Here is a 20,923-nt window from a genome sequence, read left to right on the forward strand (position 1 = left end):
TCTCTCTCTCCCCCTCCCAATTGTTGCTTCTTCCACCAGCACCCTCCGTGTTGCTTTCTCCCAACCCCTGTGTTGCTTCTGCCCCTTTGCTCCGTCTGTGTCCCTCTTGCCCTAGCTCATGTTGCTTCTACATCCCTTTTTGCTTCCTTGTACTCCTGCCTCCTCTGTGTTGCTTATGCATCCCGGGTTGCTTCTGCCCTGTTGCTTTAGCTCCCTCACCCACTTAAGAAGAAAACGCTTTTGCACAGTTTCTTTTTAGTTACCCACCAACTCGGATCGGTAACTAAAAAAATAAAATAAAAACAGCGCCTGTGTCATTTTGTTGGTGTGTGCATTAGTTGTGCGCACATTTTCCCTTTCAAAATTGTGTGTCCACGTTAAAGGCTCAAATTTAATTTTTTTTGTTTTTTAATAAGTCTAGCCATGCTGCTCAGCATCAGGGATGCTGTGCAGCATAGCTAGAACCATTAGAAAAACCAGAGGTTCCTGAGGTGCAACCTATTGGCTTTGCCAATGCTGGTCATTACAGTCAGTATTCCAGTCCCCAAGCAGGTTGAATGGTTGTGGTGCATTTGTAACTAATGGTTACTGAGAACATAGAGGGAATGAGCGCAGTTCATTAAATGTGAGCTTCAGATGTGTGTGAGAAGTTGGGGATAAACATTGTTTGGGGAGGGAGAATAGAACTTTTCGATAAGGTGAGCGATTTATGGGTTTGGCAGAGCAAGAGCCCGAGAGAGGAATGGCTCCCAAGAAAGGTAAAACTTGAATGGAGTAATACCAAGCAAGGAGGACTTAGTTAATTGCAAAGGAGTTTTGTCAGTGGCAAATCTGAGCTGATCGGACAATAGAGAAACTTTCCAGGTGAAAGCAAGAATCTTATGGAGAGATGCTTTCTAGAGGATGGCTAACAAAGGAAGGAGGAAGCAGTGTGGCTATGCAAAAGCTGTTCATATCCATGATCCTACTCTTTCGTCTGGCAGGTAATAAAGTGATCTTGGACCGCGCCCATCTCTGGGATGGTGTCAACTTGGAAGATGGCGTCGTCATCACGCAGTCGCTGGTCTGTGATGGTGCTGTTGTGAAGAAGGGAGTTACATTAATGCCTCACTGTGTCTTGACTTCCAAGGTAAGTTCTTTTCATAGTTCTCTTTTATGTGTGTGTCTTTTTAGCAAAAGGATGCTAATGAACTGGTTTCTTCAATTATATCCATTTTGCGATAGCCTTCAATAAATACAAAATGTTTTTATTTAGTAACCTATATTTAATACCAGACTTGTTGAAGCGTATTTAATATCTTTCAGATGTCCTTTTGCTATTTGATTCCTTATCTGATTTTGAATACTATGCTTTTATCACTTTCAAGAAATCACTTTATCTCTATTAACATGTTTTAAATATCTTGATCTATTTCAGTCTTTTGAATATTAGCTTGCTTCACAACCAGTTTGTGGTGTCCTAGAGTTGTAAATTTTTTCTGTACCAATTCTTTCACTTCAGGGATCTCCGAGCAAGGTTTCTCCCACACTTGGCACCACACGTAGGAATCCTGTGTCTTTCAGTTTTTTTTGTTGGGCAGTTTTTTATTTTTCTGAGAACTTTACCAAGCCTTGGCTAAGGGCTGTTAGCATTTCATCATGTATTTGTTTTGCAGCCTTAGCATTCAAAACATGCTGCACAAAAGAACATTCTCATTTCATAGGGCAGCCGCTTGTGACGATAACACAGACCAGTAATGCAGAAGATAGAGATGTGGGAAGTGGCGCAGATCTCATGGGATGATGAGTGTTTAAGACAAGCAAAATACATACCATCATATTTAATATATGCGTTCCTTAGGCGGAGCACGGTCAGTGGATCCTAGAAAGATACAATTTATACTGTGTTGGTCATACTCTAGATTATTGAGCGTTTTTTGTTTTTAAATCAGCCTCAAGAGAGGGTAGTGAAGTTCAAGGGAGGAGGGTTACCTTGGAGGTGACCAAGCAGGTAGAGTTCCTAAAAGTGGGCATGTGCTCGAGGCAGGCAGATTTTGGCAGATTAATAAGGCAGTGCGATGATGGGTTGCTTGGAGCCAGCTAGGGAAGCTCTCATGCTCTTAAAGATCCCTTAGGCAACACATTCCAAACAGCAAAACAGACTTACCAAAAAACGATAATGCACGAATTAGGATTTCGCAAATTGTCCTATACATTCCTGGAAATCTTCTGGCTGATCATGTGTTTTCAAAAATGAGTAATGAACCTGGTAATTGCTAGATCCGAGAGTGCCATTTCGGTCCACTCCAATCTAAAGACAGGCATTTGATTTTCTTAACGTTGCTATATTACCCCTATTCAAAAGCTTCAAGATTTTTGTAGGTTTTCTATGTAAACTAGCCTTAGACTTGCTCCAATAGGGACCCTCCATTCCGAACTACTAGGACGTCTCTAAATGGGAACATAAACCATCTCACACAGGTTTCGTCTTATGTGGACCTCATCTGTAGGGCACAGCTTGAGAACTGCATGTGCCATAGGTTAGGGTGACTAGATCTTGAAAACCAAAAACACCAGGATACCCCACAAATGAAAGTAGGAATAGGATTTGGCATCAACCGGGAGGCACAGAATGACCTGATGAACAGAACTCACCAAAATAGAAAAACAGACAGTGAGGCACAAAATAAATTAAATTGAACTTTTGGTACAGTATATTTAGTGTTAATTTAGTTTGCATTCTACTAAGGACTACTACTGAATTCTGTACTAGAACACCAGAAATGTGGTTCCCCCATATGCATTTGACATCCTCTCCAAAAACCTGGACATGTACTAACTGTTCTGAAATTTGCTGGGCAGGATGGTGAAAGATTGGGAGTGTATCCCGCTAAATCTGGTGCGCCTGGTCACCCTCCCAAAGGACTCCAGCTTCACCCTTTCGATAAAGCACAAACAAGTCATAACCACACTGGGATTGCTTGTGTTCCCTGTCAGAGGAGCAGTTTGTGCTAGACAGTTCTATAGGAGCAGGCCCAAAGCTGATTGCAAGTGTCTGGATCCTGTATGACGTTGCATGGTGGGCAAACAAACCATTAACTGCAATGTGGCCCTAGTAGTTTTTTAGTTTTTATCAGCTGAAAACACAGCCAATCTGGTTTAACTTCCCAGCTTTGGGGGAAAAACGCCCCTGCTCCTCAACTAAATGAGTGATCAAAATGTTGAAGAGTGGAGGGCCAAAACACAACCTTGCCTTACTCCTGTAGTATTAGATACTGGCCATAACAATGTCTTAATATCTTTGACCAGGTCCCTTAGTACATTGCCTCTGATATGCGATTCATCGAATGAGGTGTCCCCACTGTTAACATGTTGGTCCATTAATGGGGCAAGTCAAGAAATATAATGAGTAAAAAAATATAAATTTCCACAGGACGAGGTCGCCTGCATTGTGCATAGTCGACATCCCCAGCCAAAATACTTTTTAGGTTTTTGGCAAGTCTATCACATGGGTTTGCAGAATATCAGTGAGTATTTTAGCGTAGTAGGATACCGTTTACATGGATTTACAGACTGTCTTCCACTTCTTAAAATGGGTTGTAGTTTGGCCCCTTTCAAAAGACATGGGAAAGGGGCCATATTTGTATCTATTTATAAGGCGCGCCAGACTGCTTATTTTTATAATTCCATTTTCTAGAAGCACAAACATTCATAGATTCGTGGTAGGAAAGTATCTTTGACAAATAAGGTTCAGCGGTTTATCATGAATCTTTGTTTGTGAATTTTTGTGGTTCTTTCCAACTTGGTCTCTTTGTCATGTGGTTGCCAGAATAAGCAAACATTAACCTCCCAAATAGCTCAGCTCAAGGAGTGGGAGTGCTTGTTGCAAGAGCCATTTTAAAACTGCAGCCCACGCAGTGTAATCCAGGCAGTCAATTCTTTCTTTCTAGGTGTGTTAATCGCTTTAAATTGAGTTGGGTAGGAACAGTTATTTGTAATTGACACTTTTATTTACAGAGTTGTGAAATGTTAGCAACCACGATATAAAAGTCAACTGTGTCGGGCGCAGTTATAGAATACTAGCTTACCCGTCGCGGCGATCTCCTTAGAAAGGAAATTCAAGGAAACTCGTTATGATAACATTCAATTTACATTGTGTCATTTTTATTGAAACGTATTCCTTTTAATATGTAAAACATTTCAAAGTGTCGTTTTAATTCTATTTATTTATTCGAGTGCTTGTGGATACACGATTTTTTGTTTTTTCGTCTTGTGCGTACATCAGTATTCAAAAGATTATGAGGGCCCTGGGGGGCCGATATTTAAAAAAAAATTATGCCAGAACCCTTCGCGGGAGTGTACTCAACAACTTCTCAAAGTTTCATGGCGATCGGATGAATGGTGTAGTAATGCATGAAGGACAAACAAACAGACAGACAGACATACATTTGTTTTTATATATATATAGATTGTGCAATTTGAGGCTTTTAATAGGGGCGTATCACTGCAGTGCACTGCAGATCTTCTCTGGTGCCCTTTCCTTTGCCTCTTACCAAAAAAATATCAAAAAGTTGACTCAGTGGGGCAACAAAGCCTGCTACATTTCAAGCTTCCTGGTTAAGATGGCTAATGTGGCTGCATTTGCGGCCTAACACAAGGTATTTGAATCTGTGCACTAGCTTTCTTTCTTCATCAAGAGCATCTAAAATAAATGGTAACAAACAGCATTTTAAATGCAGGAAAACTGAATCCTTCCTAAGGCAAAAAGATTGACTTTCATGTTTTTCTTTTCACAATTAAGCCCAATTAAACTTCAAAATGATCATTAATACAACATTGCAGCAAAAATCTTTGTGTTTCCTAAATGCAAGGAAAAAGCATGTATGAGGCAGAAGAATAATGCAGCCAGGTAGGGAGCTGCACTGGAAAGCTTTAAACTAGTACCCTGCTCTATAGAAAACTCAGCATCTTCCATGTCCGGTTATGTTTTGTACTCTTTCGATGGAAAAAAATAGGGATCCCTGCTGTTTATTCTTTTGCTATTCAAACCATGAAGGCGTGAAGTCAGAGTAGTTTATGAAGATTCCTGTGATGCAGAGTAATGAATAAAAGCCAGACACCGTCCTTTCCATCTGCATCATAGGATCGTCTCTGATCGTCATTAACATTAAAATGAAATTTCAAGGATGCTGTTACTGTGTGGTCTCCCAGTTGGTGGCCGGAAGAACTGGGTATAGCTCCCACTCCAAAGACAGTTGTCAAAAAACTTGGTCCTAATAAATAGTGACCTTAACCTGGAACAACACATAGGAACCATTAAAAAATCTTGTTTTTACGCCCTGAGTTTGCTTCGTAATATCTTTTATTTTCTCCCAATTAGTACTCGGAAGACATTAATCCATGCTTTAGTCCTTAGTCGCTTGGATTATGGTAATGCTTTGCTGATCTCGGCCAAAGACTCGGACTTATAAAGCTTGCAGGTGGTACAGAATACTGCAGCACGTCTGGTGACCAGCGCCCCCAGGCGTTCCCCCATCTCTTCCTTTATTACACAACTTACATTGGCTTCCTATTCGGAAGAGAATTAATTTTAAAGTGTGCTGCCTTGTGTTTAAAGGCCTCAATCAGATGGCCCCTAGCTATTTGGCTGAAAAACTTACCAAGTACATCCCATCTCGGACACTTTGTTCCGAGGGAAAAGGCCTACTGGTGGTACCTCGTATTAAACTATCTAGACTAGGAGGAAAATCTTTTACTTACATGGCTCCCTTGCTATGGAATCAACTACGTATGGATCTTCGTCTCAGTGCCAACTATATGGCATTCAGAAAAAAGCTCAAGACTCACCTTTTCTAACTTTATTTACCCTCCTTATGTTGTACCGCTTTTGTCCTCAGCGCGGAGATACCCCATTTGGGGTGATTCAGGCGCTTTATAAATGCATAAAATAAAAAAGAAATATCAAGAATTATCCCAAATTCCATAGCTTGCAGGCCAAAGGATGGCAAAATCTCCTAATGGAAAAGTAGGAAAGTCTTAGCCAAATGAATCTTTAGAACAGCTTTACCCACGGTGGTCTTTGTGATGTGATTACAAACAAACCTGCTTTGTGAAAGGATGAGTAGATCGCTAGATAGATTCTTGATCAAATCCCCAGTAGCTTGTTTCACTCTCTTTGGATTACCTGGCAACATCTTTGGGGGTAATTTCTAGCATATGACAATTATTCTGAGGATATACCACTTAGAAAAATGAAAATCAGTTCTATTAGTATGAAATTCTGAGACTACTTTACAAAGTAATGAAGGATGATTTGTCATTCTCAGCCTTTTTGAATAAAATACATTGTTTAGGGTTCCTGAAGGTGAAAGGGCCTGAATCCTGCTAACCCTGCAGCAGATGTATTTGAAATTAAAAATAGTTTTTCAAGACCAATTCTTCGCTGAAGCCTAATTCATAGATTCAAACTCAGTCGTTGTCAAATTGAAAAGGACCACATGATCACAGAAAAGGGTCTAGTTTTAGTTCTCACATATTTACCATTGTTATAAATATGAGATGCACGTCCTTCCTTCGGCTACCAAAGCAATATATTTAGACCCATGACTTTAATGGAGATGGTTACAGAGGTGCTTGAGTGAGGATTGGTTAAGGGTGTAGTAACTTTTGTACCTGGTTTGTGTAATGGGAAAAGTAAAGAAGTAAAAGCTTTGAGACTCTGAGGTAAATACTGTAATTTACTCATGTTCACAATGGAGAGACGTATGTGCGGATGATACTTGCCTCATCCCTCGCCAATGTCACCTTTTATCCCCTTAAAGACTTTAGGCTCCTCGCCATCATTTTGCTCTTCTGCATCTCTCTTCTTTGCTTGCCTGACAGGATCCCAGCAAACCACAGAGGAGATAGAACAGGCTCAATACATCTTTAGCCAAAAAAGCAGGAAGAGCAAACTATTGCCATGGATGCTAGTGGCAGTGAACGTGATTGGGGGTCGCTGGCATTGTCTGGGGCAGAGCTCTTAATGGCTGTAGGTACTGTCTTTTGTTGTAGCTAAGGTATTTTAGCATTGTCCTTTTTGATCGTGCCATTCCTTATCATATTGACTTAGGTGGCCTTGTAGACAGTGTGGGTCTAGCACACACCGTGCAGGTCATTCTGTCTCTGAGAACTATCAGCATCACAGTTACCTGCTGTATGATGCTCAGATGTTGCTTATAGTAAGGGTTATGTCTGCATGACTTGAGCCCCAGAGTCTTTTGGTGTCTGTTCCTTGCTGCTGATGTCCGTGTTTTTCTTGTTTGAATGGTGAAGCTTTCATCATGTAGGTGTATTTTGACCCCTGAAATTTCTGTGCAACGTCTTTCCACCGTATCCACATCCTGACCAGACCACTGTAAACACACCTATACCAGAACTTGGATAGAATAACCTGATTTCCCAGCCTGTTGTTTTTTCCAGAGCTGGTTGCCCAGCCTGGACATTTTGGCAATTGCTGCCATTTTAAAGTATACCCTCGAACTCCTGTGTCATTAGCCAAAGGGTAATCTAATACAGCTCGCCAGTAGATACAGGGAAAGGATGAATACATCTTAATTACACAGTTGTCATTGCTTGAAAAATGCTAAGTGTTTAGAAGTATCTAAACATGGCCTGTCTACTCTGAGTCTAGGGGCCAATGGTAGACTGCCTCATTTTAAAGAAACCAGCCCTCCAAGATCTTCACTCGCTGAAAGTGGAATTAAATCTCTTGTGTACCATCTTAAACGTTCTATACCTAGCCAAACCTGAGATCAAGCAATGCAAACTTGATTTTGCAAGCAATGTTTAACTGTAGGTACCATGGAGGGAGATCGAGCCAGGTTCTTGGAATTTAACTTTGGAACTTGATGCGTCCTGAATATAGGAACATCCCTACTCTGGCAGTGTCCAAGAAAAAGTGAAAGTAAGTCTGCTCAAAGCTGCTTTTCCTTTTTGTCAGACTAGCTTTTGGGACTACCTTCACCCTTCCCAAGTAAAGCAGGACCCCCAAAAGAGTGCAATAGGGACCTTAGCCACGATCATGAGCCCCCACTGCTGTTGAAGAGGACAGTCAAGATCTGCGTTGAACAGGTGTGTGTAACTTGTAGATCATAGTTGAACGTTTACCCTCTCAACATTAGGATTTTACTGTGCTTTGGTTGCTGACACATTGAGCATTCCCTTCCCTTTGGAGATCACAACTGCTCTCACAGTGATGGTAGAAATGGAGGCGAATGATTAAATTGATATGACTTTGGAACATTGATCTGTTTTCTTCTTAGTCTGACTAGATCCTGCTATAACTGTGATTGACCTGTGCGCCTGTATGTGTATAAAAATAATTAAAACCTACAAATAAACATTCGCAAAGTCAATAGTTCTTAGTTCAGAGTCCTAACCATACTCTTTTAGCATATTAGGCATCCAGTGGGAGTGAATACAGAGCGCTGTAGTTGTAGTCCCTCAAGCAGTTATTTGTTAATTCAAAGCTGAGATGAAGGGATACACTCATCGCCTGGTTGAGCTAAGACATGATTGAAAAAGTCTCAAGCCATTGGCTGAAAGAGTCTGGTAGAAGAAAGCCAGTGGTTGAAGGGGGCAGGCCCAAAGTCTGCTCTGTGTATATTGTTAGCAGTGGGTCTGTTTGACAGTTGCACAGTCGAAACCAACACTTTCAGAGAGAGGCTGTGTTTGAAAGCAAAGGCCTAGATACAGACAGCTTCTGTACCTGAATTAGAAGAAGGAAACATTACCTAGCTTCAAAGCTACTCCTTTTCTAGTTCTAATCCTTCCATATGGTCGTCTGCTTGTTACAGAATTCGGTTACTGATATCCTTCCTTCTCCCCTGTAAGTGCCAGCTACAAAGGGAAGGTATTCTCGTTGTTGGTTTACCTGATACAGGCAATATATTATTCTTGCATTCAGGAGTAACTGTTGTTTGAAACTCTTGTCAGGTGGTAGTGGGACCAAACATCACACTTCCTGAAGAAACTGTGATTTCACTACACCACCCAGAAGAAGAAGAAGAGGATGACGACGAGTTCAGTGATGACAGTGCAGATACCAAGGAGGAGAAGACAAAGTTCAAAGGTATGGCCCATTAGGTTTCACCTAAGGCAGCAAATAAGTGGGCATACGCAGATCAGTGCAGAGAGGCAATAGAAAGTTTTTGTTAGTGGGTGGAAATCTCTAGATGTAGTAATGGATTTTATGTGGTGCAGCACTTGTGCATCTGATGAAGGGAAACACTAAAGGGTTTGAGATGAATTTCATGTGGTTAATGAATGCATCCAATTTGGCAGCTGAGTGTGGGAATTGCTTTAGGGGAGCTTGAGCTAGACTTTATAGGTTGAAAGTTTAAGATCACTCCAGCATCTGGTAATAGAGGGGTGCGGCACCCTGGAAGGATATATTCACATTTATTTGCAGACATCCACAACAGCTTCGACAACCAACCCGGAGTCCAACCCACCCAACCATATGTTGAACATTCTCCCCCCTTGAACACCCTTAACGACTGGAACCCAATCTCCACTGAGGACACCATCCGCCTGATGAACTCCATCCACTCAGGATCCCCCACAGACCCATGTCCTCACCACATCTTCAACAAAGCAGACTCCGTCATAGCACCGCACCTCCGAGACGTCATCAACTGCTCCTTCAACTCCGCCACCTTCCCGGAAATCTGGAAACACGCTGAACTCACCGCCCTTCTGAAAAAACCCACAGCGGACCCCACCGAACTCAAAAATTACCGCCCCATTTCACTCCTTCCATTCCCGGCCAAAGTAATCGAGAAAGCTGTCAACAACCAGCTCGCCGCTTTCCTCGAAGACAACAAATCCCTCGACTCCTCACAATCTGGCTTCCGAGCAAAACACAGCACTGAGACCGCCCTCATCGCAGCAACAGACGACATTCGAACTCTACTGGACAATGGAGACACAGTCGCCCTCATCCTCCTCGACCTCTCTGCAGCATTCGACACAGTCTGCCACAGCACCCTTTTACAACGCCTCAGTAACATCGGAATACAAGGAAAAGCACTTGAATGGATCACCTCGTTCCTCACCGGAAGAACCCAGAGAGTCCGCCTCCCACCATTCAAGTCCGAGGCCACTGAAGTCATCTGTGGCGTACCACAAGGATCCTCACTCAGCCCCACCCTCTTCAACGTATACATGAGCCCCCTCGCGGCCATCGCCCGCCAACACAACCTCAACATCATCTCTTACGCGGATGACACTCAACTAATCCTTTCTCTCACCAAGGACCCTAGCACCGCCAAAACTAACCTACACGAAGGAATGAAAGAAGTTGCTGAATGGATGAAACACAGCCGTCTGAAACTGAACTCAGATAAAACAGAAGTCCTCATCCTAGGTACATCCCCCTCTGCATGGGACAACTCTTGGTGGCCGGAAGCCCTTGGAAAAGCACCCATCCCGACAGACCACGCACGGAACCTAGGCGTTATCCTGGATTCTTCACTTTCAATGAACAGACAAGTCAGCGCCGTATCCTCATCCTGCTTCAACATTCTTCGCATGCTCAAAAAAACATTTCGCTGGATCCCCACCAAAACCAGGAAAACAGTCACCCATGCTCTGGTCACGAGCCGACTGGACTACGGAAACACCCTCTACGCAGGTACTACCGCTAAACTCCAGAAGAAACTCCAACGAATCCAAAACGCATCAGCCAGGATCATATTAGACATCCCGCGCAACGAACACATCTCTGGTCACCTGAAAGACCTCCACTGGCTACCCGTCAATAAGAGAATCACTTTCCGACTGCTAACCCACGCACACAAATCACTCTACGACATCGGACCAGAATGCCTCAACTCACGACTGTCCTTCTACGCCCCCTCCCGCCAACTACGTTCTTCCAGCCAAGCCCTCGCCACTGTACCTCGCATCAACAAGACCACTATGGGAGGCAGATCCTTCTCATACCTGGCTGCTAAAACTTGGAACTCACTCCCCACTTACCTTCGCCTTACCCAGAACCACCTAGCATTCAGAAAGCAACTTAAAACGTGGATATTTGACAAGTAATCCTCCTCCCCTTCCTAAGCGCCTTGAGACCCTCTGGGTATGTAGTGCGCTATATAAATTCTCTGACTTGACTTGACTTGACATTTAAGTTCAAAATTGCGTTAATTATAGTGGATCAGTTGCCTTATTCATATTTTGAATGGGATGCACTGCACTATAGATAATATAAAGTCATGCTCTTGGGTAACTTGAACATAGCTGTTGTTCATTGCAGTGCACACAGGAATGGGTCATAGTGAATAATGAACAGCTTTGTGCTCTAGTTTGATATCAGACAAAGGAGCACCATGTCTACTTTCTCCCAGAGTTACTCCTGAGTATTTGTGCTATGGAGTGACTCTGTCTTGAGTGAGATGGACATCGCATTTTCTCATTCTTATACCGTGATTTTCACTTTATTTCCACAGTACTTGCACAGCTTTCTAGTTCCTGGCTAGCAGCAGTACTCTCCCCAGTAACATCCACTTAGCTATAATAATAGTGCTTTTGTGTGTCCACCACCCCCATTTTCCCTCACAATTGTTGTTACTGGAATTGGACTAGCTATACTGAATGCAGGAGTGTTCAAGTGATATGGGAAGTGTTTACTCCTAAAGCGTAAATTCTCTTCTAGCATACAATACAGGTGAGGTTGGATTAGAAGGCAGAGGTTACACCTGGAAAGCTGCAGATCTCATTGAAGACGAGGCAGAGGACGAGGATGATGAAGCATTGCGGCGGAGTCTCTGGGGTGAGTTTACTTTTTCTGTGCAGACTTTCATAAATTTGATTAAAGAGGTGTGCTTCTGCATTGTGTCATTGTGTGCCTGGGGATTTTGAAGTGCCAGTATGTTTTTCACGTCATTTAAGCATGTGTCTTTAGGCAAAACTTAATTGAAGAAATCAATTCTTACCACATATTGAGCTTCTGGATAACACAAATTGGTTACATCATTGCAGTAAGGTAAAAGTCACTGCACACATGTTCTGTTGCTTTTTGTTATAACAAAACAATCTTCAAACAAGCAACCTTTCCTGCCCTTCTTGCCATCTTTGATTTCCCTGCTTGACGTTTAGAGGTATAATTTGCTCTCTGCTTATTTCCTATCAAAAGCACTTCCTAACTGGCAATCTTAATTTGAATTTAAGTGACCAGAGAAGAGTGCTTGACTATCCTTGCTTTTTCAAATGGGGCAAGCAATCGAAAATACTGAGAAAACTGCATGTTTTGTATGGCTTGGCTGTGGCAATCCTTTAAATAATGTGGCTGCTTGAAACATTAAAAATTCAAAGTATACCGAACATGTATCTGGTAATAGGCATACAATACAGTAATGGCCAGATGTACATCCGAGTAGGTCTCCAAAGAATAGTATTGTGTTCGCATAAGCATTCCCAATGAAGTGTGACAGGACCTTCTCAAAACTTCCAAGCTTTGTGCCTGTTGCCATGCCCCTTAGAATTTTCCCTTTTTATGCTGCGCTCCTTAGATCTGGGTGTCTCGTCCTCAAGATGAGAGCGGTGGTACATACCTTGCATCCATTCCACACCAAGGGTGTAATCTGTCATCTGTACTGTTGTGCAGTGTCAATTTTGGCTGTGAGAAAGCCTATTCCTGTCAGCGTGCAGGAGCCTTCCAGTACCCCCCACCCCCTCATTTCATCAGTATGGCCAGGAGTGCTATCTTAGCAGTGACACTGATGGACCCTCCCACTACTGCAACAAAGAATTGTTGCATGTGTGACCAATACTGTAGGATTTGGCACATTCCCACACAGTGTAAGAAGGTGCCATTGGCGATGCAACAGGTACAGTTTGCATTTTCGTCTGCACATTCTTTGTAACCTCTCTGGGGGATCATGTTTTATGGAGGTAGTTAAATTTACGGGGCCAAGGCGGGCTCAAAGGTCAATTTGGTTGGGCTCCATCTTCACCTTTCGCCAGTAGTCCTCATCTACGATAACTGGATCCTTTCCCATTCTAGAATAGAGGGATTTCAGGGGCATTAGCTACTAAAGAGTAGCATATCTAGAATATACCTCTTTTTCCAAGCAGTTCCAGAGCCAGTTTGACAACTAGCGGGTTAAACTCTGGGAGCGCCGCTAATCTTTCCCAGTAGGGCTCTAAAGCATGTTGCAGCTGTTGGAACAGAAAACTGACATTTGTGTAGAGCGAATTCTGCTTTCAAATCTTTTAATAATTTCATGTGGATCCCATCCCAGATGCCTTCTAGTTTGGCAATCCTGATTTATTCCCTGGCCATGAAGCCCTTTGAGCTAACCAGGCCCACTTCCAGTGGGGGTTTCCTGTGTGGTCCTACAGTCTCAGCATATCCATTTCATGGTCTTTTTACATGCATGTAGTGCGACTTTTGTGACAGCGGAAACTGCAACGGTGATTCCAAACAGATCGAATTCTAGCCTGTGTACTGGATGAGTGTGTAGGAAGCTGGCAATTTATATAGTACTAGCAGCCCGTCCCGACGTTGTCCGGGTATGAAATGTAATGTGTGTATTTGGCAAGGGCAATTTACTTTAAAATCTCGCGGTAGACAACAATTTTTGTTTCATTAGAATAGGGACGGAGAAGGGCCAGCTGCAGCCCTCGTTGATGTTAGCAGGCGCGGGTAATTGGTGTAGTGATCCGTCGCCTGAGCCCGGCTACAGCCCTGGTTGATGTTAGCAGGCGCGTGTAATGTCGTTGAATGAGAGAGTTATCAACCGCGGGTAAATCCATTTAATGAGAGAGTTCAGTGACAGCGAGTAGGAGAGGCTGCAGTAATTGTCCCCGCAGACACGCTCATTTGCGTGTTCCACCGCTTAAGGCCCAGATGCAGGCCTGTTTGATGTTAGCAGGCGCGTGTTCCCCCGCTTGAGGCCCAGCTGCAGCCCTGGTTGATGATATCAGGCGCGTGTAATTAGTGTACTGATCCGCCGCCTGAGCCCGGTTGGAGCCCTGGTTGATGGTAGCAGGCGCGTCTAATTTCGTTAAATGAGAGAGTTCAGTAACAGCGCGCAGGAGAGGCTGCAGTAATTTTACTTACCAGGCCTCCAGCTGAACGTGTTTGTCAGTTTGTCATGCCCCAGCACACGGCCACAGCAGACGATCTTCTGATTAATGTACGACCCACATGGCATGAAGGGCGGAACGTAACACACGCCCCCAGCGTTTCTCATGCCCCCAGCGTGCCCTTTGATGCGGCGTAATTTCGTTCACATGGCATGAAGGCCGGACACATGCCCCCAGCGTGTCACGCCCCCAGCGTGCCCCTTGATGCTGCGCAGCAAAGTAATTGGCGCTTGTATGGTCAACTCACATGGCATGAAGGGCGGACACACGCCCCCCGCCTTTGTCACGCCCCCAGCACACGCCCACAGCCCACGATGTGATGGCCGTACCACACGCCCCTAGCGTTAGTCACGCCCCCAGCAAAACGCAGACAGGCCCACAAGGGACTACTTTGCTGGCACGGTTCTTTTACCTTTTAAATGTATATGGTGTCCTACGGTACAATTGTATGTCTTGCACTGTATGATTGTGATGAACACCACTGTTTCTTGAAAAGTTAAGAAAAACAATAAATAAATAAAAATGTATATGGTGGCCGTCTGCATAGCCTATGTCCTTCTGCTGCAACTGCCCTTTCCAACGATGTATTGGGTGTTGTGATTGGTGCTGTGGTTACTGAGATTACCCGCCTCAAAGGTTTGGGCTCTCTCTTTATAATATTAGTATGGATATCAAAAAGAGAGATACTGTGCAGAGTCCAGGTATTCTCTTATAAGTGGACATGGGCTTGCTCTAGCAATCCCAAGGTGGTCTTCTAGGGTTAGTGTGGTTGAGCAGCCTTAGGCTTACCAGAGAGGAGTGTTCGACATCTACAAAATACACATGGTCAATAAATTATGCACACAACTCAATAAGGACATCCACACCAATTTATAAAAATAAAACTTATATTTATATATGTTTAGGAACCAGAATCGATACAATCAGGTAAGTACGTTTTGCAAGATAATTACTTTTGTGTTTAATAAAGTCAACACAGTGCATTTTTCAGAAGCTGCAATGTTATCCTATGGGAGGAAAAATAAGTTGGGAATTCAGGTACAACAACTTATGAGACCATCTCCTGGACTCAAGGGCAGTATGGGGAAGGACTAAGGCAGCACCAGCAAGCCACCTCCAGCTGCATTAGGGCGGCCAGTTGCAGTGGTGCAATACTTCATTTGGTACCCAATGTTAGACTATGGGGACCCGTCTGCGTGAAAAGATGCTGCAGGTTTGGACCTGGGGGCCAGGTGGGCCCAACCAGAGGGTTCAAGTCTTACGATGTATGGGGACGTGGGACACCGGTGTTCCTGTTCTCTTCTGGCTGGGTGAAGAGGGTCTTTGAGTTGTCAGATTGCTTCATCCAGGAGCACTCACGGTTAAGGGGGGCCTGCACACCGAGGCTACAGTTGATGTCTGGGAGTTCACAAGGGGCAAAACCAAAGTGGACTCTGTCTCCTGTGGGCTTGGGAACCACACTCAGGCCATTGGCCCACTTCGACTCGGGGGGGCTCGGGTGCAGTGGTGCTTGGCAGCAGTGGTTTTTGGCATGTCTGGAGTCCTCTCCATTCTTCTTGGGGTGCCTGCAGGATGCAGGAAAGCAACTCCGCTGCTTCTCTGGAGTATCTGGGTCTTTGTTGAAATCAGTCTTTTCCGCCAGGATTTAGGGGGCTTAGGGGAGTGTAGAGTAGTAGCCAATAAGCTACCTACCTTTGGGGTCACTATGCCCCCGATATGACCACTTCCTGTGGGAATAACCCTGTCCCAAAATTCCTAGGTTTGCCATCACCAAGATGGCTAACTTTGAAAAGTCGCGTCCACTTCTGGTAGACCACCTTAGGGATGGCACTAGCCCGAGGGTGGACACGCCTATCTGACTAGCTAATTTTCCCACCTGTTCTGGTGCCAAAGGACGGGTGGCATCTTCTCCTGTGAGGGAAGACTGAGTCGCATACCAAAGGTGGTAGGCTCTTTGAAGCCCCCCTGCCTTGAAATCCTAATCTGCAGGTCATCCTGCGGAAGGAGGTTTGAACCCCCTCTGCCTGAGCAGGCTTTGTTTCACGCCTCCTGAAAGCAGGGGCCCTCACCCTTGGGGGTCATAAACTTGTCTGTGGTGGCAGAAAAAAACAGTCCGTCAGCACACCAGAAGCGGGTAGATTTTCAGGGGGCACTTCTAAGGTGCCCTCTGTGTGTATGTACTAATAAATCCAACACTGGCATCTGTGTGGGTTTATTAATTCGAGATGTTTGTTACCAAACATCCCTATTTTCAGTGAAGCCATAATGTGGCTGGGAAACTCGCTTTCACTAGTATCCAGCACATGTGTTTAAAATGGCTTCTCTGACCACTTGTACTGGCAGTAATGGAACTGACTAGTACAGGGGTATATCTGCTTATGCAGGTACGCCCTCACATGTAGGATAGTGATCCTGGCTTAGGGCCGGAAGGTCTGCTGTAGGGGTGACTTGCCTGTACTGCATGCAGTGCATGTAGGCACGGCACACAGGGATGTGTGAAATGTTGTGTTTTCACTTTTGTTTGCACCAAGACACGTAGCCTGCGATGGCAACTGTGCATGGTGAGGGGTCCCTTACGGTGGCACAATTCGTGGTGCAGCCCTTAGGGGACCCTCTTTAGTACCTCAAGCCCTTGGTACCAGGCTACTATTTACTAGGGAGGGTGCTAAAGGTTTGTCCAAATGGGGGGCACAATTGTACATTTTTAGGGAAAGACCACTGGTACTGGAGACCTGGTTAGCAGGAACCCAGCACACCTCAGTCAAAATTGCATCTAATACGAAGCAAAAAGTGTGTGTGTGGGGGGGGGGGGGGGGGTATTTTTATATGATTCAACATTTCTGTAAATAGGTGCAATCAAATCATTTTTTAGAACAGCTCTTATCTCTATAATTGTGCCTTGTGATCAGGTTCATGGGTGGGAGTTTTAAGGGACGAGCCTGAACAATGAACATCGCTAACAGCAGCTGTAGCTTCTTTGGAAGTCTCCCTCGTGTCACTCGTGTTCCACATCCACCCCGTCTATGAAACAGGAAATTATGATGAAAAAAATGTAACATTTACAAAATTACTCTGATACACCGTGTCTCAGACGAGATCACATGCTCCTTGTGGTGCAGGTCCCTATTAATGTTTCTTTGATTTTGCTCAGGCCTGACTCTGAATCGAGATGAGCAGAGTGACACTGAAAGTGAGCAGAGTGCAGGATCGGAGCAGATGGACAGTCGCACGGTGTCCCCTCAGTTGGATGATATCAAAGGTGAGCACCAGGGGACTAATTTTCATGCATAGCCACCTTTAGAGGTCCTTCGGTGGACCAGTACAATTCTGATGGTTAACCTCACTCCTGCTTCTGGGTTACATGGTTGTACACAAACTAAAGTGTGGTTTAGTGCTTTTGAATGAGAGTTTGTATAGACCATTTTTGCAGTCCATACTTCGAAACAGATATTGCTGTATACTGTGTGCATTTGTAAGCCTGAAATTCAGGTTTGTGAAGAGATATTATGCATTTGTAGCACATAGATGTTCCGCAAAGCCCAGTCTAGGCCCAAAAGTGGTTCATTTTGTCATTAAAAGCTACTGCTACCCATTCTGTTTGGAGTTGTGCACTATAAGCAGATTTATAATGATCAAGACACGAATATGGCAGAATGTATTCTTTCTTGTTCTGGTGAAGAATAAACGCATCATTTTAGTAAAAAATTGAGGCTTGGTTTCTTTCCCCAAGTCCAAAATTGACGCATTTTAGTACAGCGCAAGATAGCCTCTCAGGCATTTGCACTGAGGTTATCTGCATCAGCATTGTTTAATCAGTGCTCTAAAAACACCTCTTAGTATAAAAGTGCAGTCGTGTAATTGTAATATGCTCTTCACTGTAGGATGATATTTCTGGTTGTAAGATTAATCCAACCTGGTTAAATCAAATCAAACAGCATTTGTAGAGCATAACACTGCCACCCCTAGGGGTATCTGGATGCTGTGTCTCTGTCGAAGAGCCAGGTCTTGCGTCTCTTTCTGAAGTCTGCCAGTGAGGGTGCTGTACGGAGCTGGATGGGAAGGTCATTCCAGGTCTTGGCAGCGATGTAGGAGAAGGAGTGGCTGCCGCTGCGACGGATGTGAGGTGTGTTTATGAGGGCGATTGAAGAGGAGTGCAGCTGTCTAGAGGGTTGGTGGAAGTTCAGTCGGTAGTTGATGTAAGCAGGTCCAAGGTCATGGAGGGCTTTGTAGGCGTGCATGAGGGTCTCGAACTGGCATCTCTTCTGGATCTGGAGCCAGTGAGGTCTCGGGTGGGGGGCAATGTGGGTAGGTTTCGGGGTGTTCAGGATGAGTCTGGTTGCAGCATTTTCTATGGTCTGAAGTCTTCAAAGGAGCTGGGTGTAGATGCCGGCATAGAGGGTGTTGGTGTTGTCGAGGTGGCTGGTGACGAGGGCCTGAGTAACGGTTTTTCTTGTGTTAGTCGAGATCTATCTGAGGACTGCAGAGCATGCGAAGAGTGTGGAAGCAGGAGGAGGCAATTCTGTTGACTTGTTGTTCCTTGGTCAGTTGGCTGTTGAGGATGATGCAGAGGTTGCGTGCATGATGAGTCGATGTTGCTGTAGGTCCAAGATCTCCAGGCCACCAGCTGTGGTCCCATGCAGAGGTGTTCTTCCCGCAGATCAGTACGTTTTTTCTGGGTTGAGTTGGAGGTCCTAGTCTCTCATCCATTTTACTACGTTGGTCATGGCGTTGCAGAAGTTGGTTTTGACATTGAAGGGGTCCTCGATGAGTGAGAGGATCTGTTGAGTGTCGTCTGCATAGGAGATTATGTTGAATCCATGGGATCAGAAGATGTCTGCGAGGGGGCTCGTGTAGATGTTGAAAAGGGTGTGGCAAAGGGATGATCATTGTGGTATGCCGCATATGATGTTTTTGGGTGCGGGGATGAAGGAAGGCAGTCGGATCGTTAATAGAAACAGTCTCTTCTCTGTGGCAAACAAAGTATCATTTTCAGAACAAAACTCTTAACTGTCCAATAAAACCTGGTTTGTGTTATTGAAAATTATTTTGGTCATTACATGAGCATTTGGAACGTCACTTTTGGATTGTGATTACAGCCCATGACTGAAATGTGAATTAACAATACCTGGATTAATTCCTAATAAGTATAATGTCTGCACAAGATTTTACCTACTTTACTACTGCGTTATAAATTATAGTTCTTTACGTTAGCTTGTAAACAAAGATGCATATTTTCATGCTTCTCAAAAAATCATTCAAGTGAGTTTTTCCTTAGAAGCATTACAAAAAATATCTTGTAAATCAATAAAGAAGCAAGGGACTGCAGCAAAGTCTCACACTAAAAGGTATTACTAGAGATTAAGCCATCTATAAATAACAGTTATGTGCTCCTAGAATCATCAACCTAATAGTCGCGTCAACATTTAAATTTTGAGCACTTTATCTTTATTAACACAAAATGCCATTTTTAATTAGATACATTTTAATAATTTATCCCCTTTGGACTAGATGATGAGTAGATTCTTGTACCTAAAATAAGTGAAGAAGTATGGTTTTGTGAATCTAAAGTGTGATCCGAAGATTTCTATGACACAATATGAAATCTGTGGTGAGTTTGTATTTCATCAAGATTTGCCACATCTTCTGAACTCTGAGCTGTGATCATGATATCCAGTAACTTTAAAATGGCTACAAAGAGAAACATACAGTTGTTGGTTCCAAAATCACCACCTTTTTAGGGGATCTACATTACAGCAAAAAATGCCAGGAGGACAAAATGATTGCAGAGAATTCCGGGATTGTTTCAATGATGCTGCTACAACTAAAACATCCTCTACAACAAAATGACTCTATCAATCCTCAGTTTCTCTTGCAAATGCTCGCTGAGCCCCTACTTTTACATCGTTCATTGCCGTAAACGTACCCCTCACTGTACATTTCACTTTAACCCTTGCCCTTAATCAAACTCTAACCCTATCACTTGCCCCTCCCTGTAACCTTCAACCCAGCTCTCTAGCTTACTCCAGCCCTAAATGCAAACCATAATCAAACTATTTTCCTTACTTTAACTGCAGCTCAAATCGCCTCAATCGTTGTAATAACATACTGTAATTTTCTTAGTTATAAACTTCTGCTGTGGTGGATTCTCTGTATTTGTTTTCATAACATGACCCCCTTTATAGATACTACAAAGCTTGGTAAATTATTTTGTTTGGGCCATATATATAGGCAAGACCCCACAAGGCCCAGCAGTCACAGAAAGGTCCTCAGGAAGAAACCACTCTTGACCTCAAGAGGTCTGATGACTGAGGTTATTGGTCAATATATTCTCTGGAGTGAACACCCTTTGCAGGCTTGATTCTTGTAGCCCAAATAAAACACAGTTCTTAAGTTACTTCCAAATTGGCTGCACATGAATACGTAGCATTGACAGGAATCCACACATCTCGTAAAAACCCTGCAATATTGATGGCTTTGACCCTCCTCGAACATAATCATTAGCGGAGTTACTGCCTCATGCAAATGTGGAAATATGTTGGAAATATGTTTCGGGTACTACTAAAGCACACATCCCCAAAAAATCTGTGTAATAGTATCTAGAACTACAGAACACCAAAAGAAGACATCTTCATTGTTGCAGGCAAATAACCATTGTAGACTCCTGTGAATACAGCACCTCTGGGCAAGCGGGAAAGACTTTTCTCTCCTAACATCTATTTTAGGCGAGGAAGCTAAAATGTGGGAACCACATTGCAGAAAACCCCAATAAAATGCATCTTTTTTCACGTAGCTGATTAATGTAGCCCTT

General features: G+C 43.8%; 1 protein-coding gene across 1 annotated transcript in view; it reads left to right on the forward strand.

The window, feature by feature from the left end:
• EIF2B5 (eukaryotic translation initiation factor 2B subunit epsilon) overlaps positions 1–20,923 on the forward strand; it is a 105,331-nt gene that overhangs the window by 69,575 nt on the left and 14,833 nt on the right. The window contains exons 8-11 of the mRNA XM_078667980.1: positions 984–1,129; positions 8,956–9,091; positions 11,681–11,797; positions 17,267–17,374. Of these exons, the coding sequence (XP_078524106.1) occupies positions 984–1,129; positions 8,956–9,091; positions 11,681–11,797; positions 17,267–17,374 (507 nt within the window). The remainder of the gene's footprint in view (positions 1–983; positions 1,130–8,955; positions 9,092–11,680; positions 11,798–17,266; positions 17,375–20,923) is intronic.

This window comes from Lissotriton helveticus, chromosome 11 (genome assembly GCF_964261635.1).
Source record: "Lissotriton helveticus chromosome 11, aLisHel1.1, whole genome shotgun sequence".
In the NCBI taxonomy this organism is placed as follows: Eukaryota; Metazoa; Chordata; class Amphibia; order Caudata; family Salamandridae; genus Lissotriton; species Lissotriton helveticus.